Source organism: Carlito syrichta, unplaced genomic scaffold, assembly GCF_000164805.1.
Source record: "Carlito syrichta isolate Samal-C Ts95f unplaced genomic scaffold, Tarsius_syrichta-2.0.1 Scaffold271031, whole genome shotgun sequence".
NCBI lineage: Eukaryota > Metazoa > Chordata > Mammalia > Primates > Tarsiidae > Carlito > Carlito syrichta.
Window position 1 is genome coordinate 333,495 of NW_007215127.1, and position 8,270 is coordinate 341,764.

At 45.1% G+C, this 8,270-nt stretch overlaps 1 protein-coding gene across 1 annotated transcript in view; it reads left to right on the forward strand.

Moving 5' to 3' along the window:
• SIM2 (single-minded family bHLH transcription factor 2) overlaps positions 1-8,270 on the forward strand; it is a 48,203-nt gene that overhangs the window by 9,356 nt on the left and 30,577 nt on the right. The window contains exons 2-3 of the mRNA XM_008052283.1: positions 49-131; positions 3,242-3,331. Of these exons, the coding sequence (XP_008050474.1) occupies positions 49-131; positions 3,242-3,331 (173 nt within the window). The remainder of the gene's footprint in view (positions 1-48; positions 132-3,241; positions 3,332-8,270) is intronic.

The window sequence follows — 8,270 nt, forward strand, 5'->3', positions numbered from 1 at the left end:
TCCGGCGGCGCGCAGCGGTTTACGGGTTTGCTTTCTTTCCCCGTCCAGGGTTAGGAGACGCGTGGGGACAGCCAAGCCGCGCCGGACCCCTGGACAGCGTCGCCAAGGAGCTGGGATCGCACTTGCTGCAGGTAGAGCGAACGCCCAGGCAGGAGCGCGGCCTTTCTCCCCGCCTGCCACCCCGGCCTCGGGGTGTCCCCTCCCCAGGGCGCGCTGGGCAAACCCGTCGGCCGTCCCCAGCCTGCGGCGGCGGTGGGGGGAGGGCCCGGAGCGGTGAACCCCGCTAAGGAGGGACGGGCCCAGGCGTGGACGCATGCGCGTAGATGCAGCTTCAGGCCAGCCCTACCTCCACCCTGAACGCCCCCACCCCCACAAGGCCCCAGATTCTCTAGCCCATCCGGGACGTGCCCCCCACCCCGCCCCTGGGCGTGGTTCAGTTCTTTCCAACCTAACTGTCCGCCGCCCCTTCCACCAGCTCTTGCTCTGTGCCAGGCGCTAAGGCTAGGGAATAAATGATCCGGACCCTCTGAACCAGAAAGCCGCAGCTCTGAAGCACGTGGCGGTTGTGTGTGTTTGTAGGGAGGACACCATCAACAGTGGGCGCTTATGGAGAGTGTATGTATCACAGGCCAGATTCTGTTCAGAACCGGATTGTATCCTCTCGCTTTCTACCCACCTCTGGTGGATTCTATTTTTAACTACATTTTTTTTTTCAGAGGAGGCAGTTGAGGCACAGAGAGGTCAAGTACAACTCTAAGGTCAGACAGCAAGAGGTGGAGCTGGGTTAACCCAGCTCAAGAGCCGATGCCCAAAACTGGGACGTGGCGCACTCCTCCGGGGTCGCCAGGCTCTCCAAGCTTTTGATGAGTTTGGGGTCAGGAGCTCAGGGCTCCCCGTTCGGGCCCCTTCGGCCTGCAGACGCTCTGGCCACCCCGACCTCGGCTTCCCCGGCAGCGTCTGGGGCGCCCGGCGTGGCCCGGTTCTGCGGTGGCGGCCGGGTAGCCCAGCGCACAGCCCGCCACTTCCAGGTCGGCGGCTGGCACTAGCTGGGGACAGATTCCGATCTCTCAAACGCCCTTTGCAGAGCCTCATCAACGACCCGATTCATTCCCCCTCCTGTCATTTGTCTCTGCCAGCGAAAAATGCCTGCCGAGAGCTACTTTGCATTTCCTCCCTCTATTTTGTGTTTTCTTTCAAAGAAAAAAACGAAATGTTGGCCGTGGGGCGCTGTGACTTAGGTCAGCGAGTCAGCCAGGCGCTCTGCACTTCGAAAAAGCAAATCTCTTCAGAACTCTCTTGCCCCACAGGCCCTGGTGTGGCTCCTTTATGACTGTTATTATTATTTTAAATGCACGCGCTGGGGAAGAGAAGAAACCCGGGAGATGTGGGGAGCCCGGAGTTTCGGCACCCCGAGCGGACGGTGGCGGCGGGCGGGCTTGGCGCTCTGAGAGCCCCGGGCCCCTGCGGCCCGCGCCCTGCTCGGCGGCGTGTTTCATCCTCCCACGTCTCGTCAGAGACGCTCACACTGGGGACGGCGAAGTGCCGGGGAGCGTCAGCGAACTCCAGGCGGGCAGGGCCCGCCGGTCCTTCCCCGCGGTGCGTGCCCGTCACGAGCGCGGGGCTGGCGTGTGGACGGGCGAGTCTGCAGTTAGGACGCACGCGAGCAAACGAACGAAGTCATTTGAAGAATTGCAGTTAAGACACACGCAAGCGAATTGATCCGATCCTTGGAAGGATTTGCAGTTAAGGCACATGCAAGCGACTCAGGCCATTTGAGGCTATGAAGGCATACCCAACATTTTCCACGAAGAATTTTATTTTCTTAGCTACTGCGGGCAACCTTTCGAATGTGATCCTGATTCTCCCCCCCACCCCCACCCCCACCCCCACCCCCACCCCCGCTCTTGTACTCATGGTCCTAGATATGGCTGATTGTGAGATACTGTTTCGTGAAATGTGTCTCTCGAGTGATTTCCGCGACCAGCAAGCGTGCCCAAATGTGCCAGCACATGTCTGACCGGAGAAATGGCTGTGTCGTCGTTTACGTTTGTTTACATTTTTTGCAACGCCGCAGGTTGCGTTGGGGGACTACTTTGTAGCTGAGTTAGACACCTGAAAGGAAGGCTTATCATCGAGATGCTGATGTTAACCTTGTAGGAAACGGTAGTGATAGTTTAGTTGGCAAAGAATTTTGTAGCAAACTGTGTTCAAGACGGCAAAATGTAAGGATATCGTTCAAGTTTCACTTCCACACATTCTTTTTAGTCTCCCCCCCACCCCAAGAGGAGGGCTTAGAAAGACCAAAGGTAATCTGGTTTCAATTACATGCCGTAAAAATAGAATTTGTGGCCAGAAATTAATTTGGAATATTTTTTATGGAGGCAGCATTGTGGCTTGTACCAGTCTTTCACCCACTTTATTGCTTTTCTTTGGTTCTGGATCTAAAATCTGAATGAGTAAATAAAATAGTTTCCTTTTTCAAAAATAATTTAGTCTTTTTATCCTTGACACATAAATCTAATTATTACCTTCTTATTTGTCTTAATTACCTCTTATAATTTTACTTTATTTTTGAGGGACAGCCAACTCAGGCAAAAATTTGAATTTCATTGGGTAGTTTTAATTTTTTAGAAGTTGATACTTTTTCTCCTTGGATGTTGCAAAGGTTATTTGATCTTTCACAAATTCTGAATAATTAATTCTGTAGACATGGTCTGGTAAAATAACTGGGTATTTTGTTTTATTTTCTGGGGAATAGTAGTGTTTGGAATTTATTATTCAAATGGTACTTAAAGGTAACTAGAAAATTGTGGCAAGTAAAGTGTATGTCCTAGTGGTATAAATGACTGCCAATTATGACATAAAATGGTCTATATAGTGGTAGATTTTCCCCTAAGTGCCATAGAACTCCGGATTTGTGCTAAGTGCTAAAACAACCCCAAACAATAAAGCTACTACCGCATTTAAACCGAGCATGATAGGAATTCTGAAATGTTTTGCATGATTTTTGTGATGTGGATGTAAGATTGTTTTTAAAGTGCTTTAAAAGCATTTCAGAGCCTGACCTGGGAACTAGACCTTGAGTGTTGTTACCTACAGTTCTTTCTTGTGTGCTTTTAAAAAAATAAGCATGCATTGAAAATAATAATTTATGTATACTTCCATCCCATAACAGTACAATTTTAGATAAAACTCTAACATAGAATTATCGTCTCTTATTCTGGTGCTTTCTCTTTTACAGACTTTGGATGGATTTGTTTTTGTGGTAGCATCTGATGGCAAAATCATGTATATATCCGAGACCGCCTCTGTACATTTAGGCTTGTCCCAGGTAGGTATAGCCAAATCGTATGTACAACCAAACTATGAAATGAAGTGTCAGCAGATTTCGACAGCCCTACCCAACTTGAAAGTGAGCCTGTTTTAAGTGTCTGCTTTTGTGTGTGAACATAATTCAAAATTGCAAAATCCTCCTCTTAGTACGTCCTCAGGGATCTTCTTCTTCATATCACATTCTACATTTTACTTTCTTTTTCTTTTGGGGCTTATGATCAGTGTGCCTTGGCCATGTCAGCCTCGTTCTGAGCCTCTGTCCCCTCCCCTGGACTATCTGCTTACATAGTCATGTCAGATGTCATGAAAAGAGCTTCACAAAGGGAGACATTTCAGTCCACGCTTGCTGGGCTGCATGTGGTATTATGAGTTGCTGTGAGGCCAGAGGTAAGCTGGTGTGGAACATGGATTTGACGCAGAATGTGCTTTGGGGGGAGAGTAAGGGAAGGAGTAGATTTATGAGTGTTCACATGGAATTCAGGGTCATTTTTCCTGAGTTTTTCCAGTTCAGTGGTCGTTTCAGTAAAGCATTTTATTTGCTTGTGATAGACTCTCATAAAACTCAGTTTACTACTGTTTTGCATACAAGGTCCTGGTTTCTTTAGGACATCTAAATATTACCAATTTCTCTGGAAAAGTTAGATCATCATCTATCCTTCTGAGGGAATAGGTGGACTCAGCTTTGTCCCTGTCAAGTCAAGATTTTGGTGGAGGATTGGGCAGCCCTCTGGGCCTGTGGAATGCCTGCATGGGGAGAGACTAAGTGATCATTCCCATTTACATGTCTAACTTAGCAAATGTGCCTCATGGTGACAGAAGTCACTTTTTTTTCCTTTGAGTTGGAATCACACTCTGTTGACCAGGCTAGAGTGCAGTGGCATGATACAGCTCACCACAGCATTAAACTCCTAGGCTCAAGCAATCCTCCCACCTCAGTTTCCCAAGTAACTGGGACTATAGGCACATACCACCAGGCCCAGCTAATTTTTTTTGTAGAGACAAAGCCTTGCTATCTTACCCAGGCTGCTCTTGAATTCCTGGGTTCAAGCAATCCTCCCACCTCCGCCTCTCAAAGTGCTGGGATGATAGGGGTGAGCCACCACACCTGACCAATTTAGTAATCTGTAAACTCAGTTAATAATAGAAATGTGGTCTCTACAATAAATCAAAAAATTAGCCTGGTGTGGTAGCGCGCGCCTGTAGTTCCAGCTACTTGGAAGGCTGAGGCGGAAGGATCGCCGGAGCCCAGCAGGTCGAGGCTGCGGTGGCCGGGAGCGGCCACTGCACTCCAGTCTGGGCGACAGAGTAAGACTCCAACTCAAAAAAAAAAAGAAAAAGAAAAAAAATACAGGCAGGGACTAAATGATTTCTTTACGCTGTAAAAATTGCATTACAAAAATCACAGCCTAACTTTTCATCACAACTGAAGACGCACGAGAATTAATTAGAAAGACAGTAGATGCTGAGTCGTGTGTCTTGCACCCGTCTCCTCACATAGTCAAGCCGAAAGAAAATACACCAGTTCATGTGGCTTCAGTGTTCTCATTGAAAAACAAAATTGCCAAATTTGGAAACCTGCATCTGATGTATTTCTTTTATTTTTCTGCAAATACATTTAAAAAATAAATCCGCCATTGTTTACAAACTTCTCTTCCAGTGTGTGGTTCCCTTTATCCATATCCAGGTGAGTTTATGTGCCTCTGTGTTTCTTATGCAAAGCCCTTTAAAAGGAATCACATATGAAAATTGTTTGAAAGTCCCTTTTCTCTTCCTCTTCTCTTCTTTTATGAAACCAGGTCTCTCAAATACAATTTACTGAGGCTTGGCTCTTGCACCTACGTGGCTCATGGGATTTGTTTCTTGTAGAATGAGAAAGACTATTGGGGATATGTACTATTTCTACATTTTCTCCATAATTATTCCCTGAGTTTCTGCCTGTCCCTGTTTAGAACTATTTAGGGCCCTTTGGCTGTACCCAGACTGGTCTGTACTCTTGATTTGCAGGTCACTTACCCGTCCTCTTTTTTTTTTTTTTTTTTTTTGAGTTGAGGCCTCACTCTGTCATACAGGCTGGAGTGCAGTGGCACAATCATGGCTCACTGAAGTCTCTCGACTTCCTGGGCCAGATGATTCTCCCGCCTCATTCTCCTGGATAGCTGAGACTACAGACATGTATGCCGACACCTGGCTAATTTTTAAATTTTTTATAGAGACAAGGTCTAGCTATGTTGCCTAGGCTGGTCTGGAATTCCTGGGATCAAGCAACCCTCCCACCTTTGTCTCCCAAAGTGCTGGCATTACCAGGCATAAGCCACTGGACCTGGCTGTATTACTTACCTTTTCCAATCTTAATTTATAAAACTTTTGATAGTCTTCCAGCAGTGTCACAAATACAGCAAAACATCTCACATACTTTAAAAAAATGACTGATCAAAAAAATATTTTAAAATAAGGTGAAGTCACCACTATTGAATATTAAGTTTAGATCTGAGCTCTCTAGCAGTCAAAGCAAAAAGGGAAATGCATTCAGTTATATGGTTTTCATCATCTGACAGAGTAGGTGTTTGACCCCCCCGAGCCATAATTTTAAAAAAATTTTTAGTTTTCAAACAAAGTTTATGAGAAAGAAGGGAGAAAAGAAAGACATGCCAAAGTTGGCATGGGCGAAAGAAACTGCCTGAACCATAATTTAAATAATAAAGTAATGCCTGCTCTATCATTCTTTCAGTTCATGGTGAGAAACAGATCAAAGTGCCCATTTTATGTGATTAAGCTATAGGGAGCAACATAGAAGCCAAGCGTTCCCACGGTTTCATTAGAACAAAATTGCTTCCAGTAGAGCTTTTGGCTGGGCACCTGTTAGGACTGCTTGGTCATTTGGAATGTCCTGGCAGCTCATGAGGGACAAGTCACTTCATTCAGTCAGGCTGCTCAGCCTAGCATCCTATTTTTCTCTTTTTATGTGGAAAATAGAATGAATTAATTATGAACACACAAGTTAACAAGTAAGTAGGTACTAGATAGGTAACAAATCTGTCTTCTGTTCATGGTTAAGTCCCCAGAAGGAAATCCAGGCAGAATCACAAGTAAAATTATTCTATTTCCTTTTGACCATAATGAAGCCATAAGCTTGGTATCATAATTTTTTTTTTTTTTGAGTCAGAGTCTCACTCGGTCACCCCGACTGGAGTGCAGTGGCCGCTCCTGGCCACCGCAGCCTCGCCTGCTGGGCTCCGGCGATCCTTCCGCCTCAGCCTTCTGAGTAGCCGGAATTACAGGCGTGCGCTACCACGCCCGGCTGATTTTTTTTTTTTTTTTTTATTGTAGAGATGAGGTCTCGCTGCCCAGGTGGGTCTTGAACCTGCGGGCTCAGGCAATCCACTCACCTCAGCCTCCCAAAGGCGCGGGATTACAGGCTGAGCCCCCGAGCCCGGCTGGTATCATAATTTTTAAAGAGAAAAGGGGCTACAATGCACTACCATTTTCTAAGAAAGTTCTAGAGCTACCTTTTGTCTCTGTGTTCCCAGTAGAAGTGTCAGTTTTAGAAAAGACAAGTCAAACTGATTATCTCTGTAGAGCAACTGACTTTTTCTGAATTCTCTGCGGGCTGTGTTAGCATCGGTCCACAGCTACAAAAACACTTGAATGCTGATATCAGCCCTTTGTCAGTGTCTGTGGAGCGTTCCACAGTGAACTATTTAAATAAGCAACAACAAACTTTTCTCTCAAATCTGCCTCCTGTTCATAATTAACTCCACAGAAGGAAATTTAGGCAGTATGTGTATTTTTTCTGTCTTCTTTACTTAAATATTAAGTATTGAATAGGATGTCAAATAGCCTACTGCTTTTTAAAAATTTTTGCATTTTTAGATTATTTTTGCAAGGGGGACCCAAGGAAACCCGGAATCATCTTCTGGAGGGCGGCCCCCTTGTAGCACAGGCTTCCCCTCTAGGTAAGTGTTCTAGGAACCCATGGTCATCAGTGTGCCAGCTAGCATTGTTGTGAGAGGCTGCGTTCAGCTTCAGTGAATTTTTTTGGGAAATTCTTTCAAGGTGTTTGCCTTTGTGTTCACGATGAGTGATTTACGAGTGCGCCTGCGTACACTACACTGAGTATTCAGTTTTTGACAAAAAAATGGCATGACCCCGTACCCCTCCATTCACCCGATCTTACCTGATCTTACCTGATCTGACTTTTTTTATTTCCTCTGATGGAAAAAGTCCTCAGTGGGAAACATTTTGCAGACGTGGAAGAGGTGTAATAAAAAATGGCAGAAGCACTAAAAAGCATCAAAACGGATGAGTTCAAAAACTGTTTTGAGCAGTGAAGAAAGTGTCTCAATAGATGTAGTTCATCAAACAGAGACTTTGAAGCTGTCTGAAATTTAATAAATACACATTTTTAAATAAATAAATTCCTGTTTTAGGGGTCCCCCTTGTATTATTAGCACAAAATCAAACAAATACATCAAACATGAAAACTTTATTAAAATAGGCTTAAATATTTTTTACCATGAAAGATAAAAATTGTTAATAAAATTTTACCCAGTGGTCAGAGCAACCTTTTAAACAGATTTTCTGATTAATAATTATAGTCATGATAGCTAATATTTACATGGTGCTATTCTATGTTCCAAGAACTTTCAGGGACTCTCGATGACATTATCTCATTAAGGAAGGACATCTTTCATGTTAATTCAGGGTTAAACTTTATTTATTTATTTATTTATTTATTTTTGAGTCTGGGTTCTCACTCTGCCACCCATACTGGAGTGCAGTGGTACACTCACAGCTACCTGCTGGGCTCAGGTGATCCTTCTGCCTCAGCCTTCCAAGTAGCTGGAATTACAGGTGCATGCTACCATGCTCAGCTTATTTTTTTATTTATTGTAGAGTCGAGGTCTCACCAAGTTGCCCAGGCTGGTCTTGAACCCCTG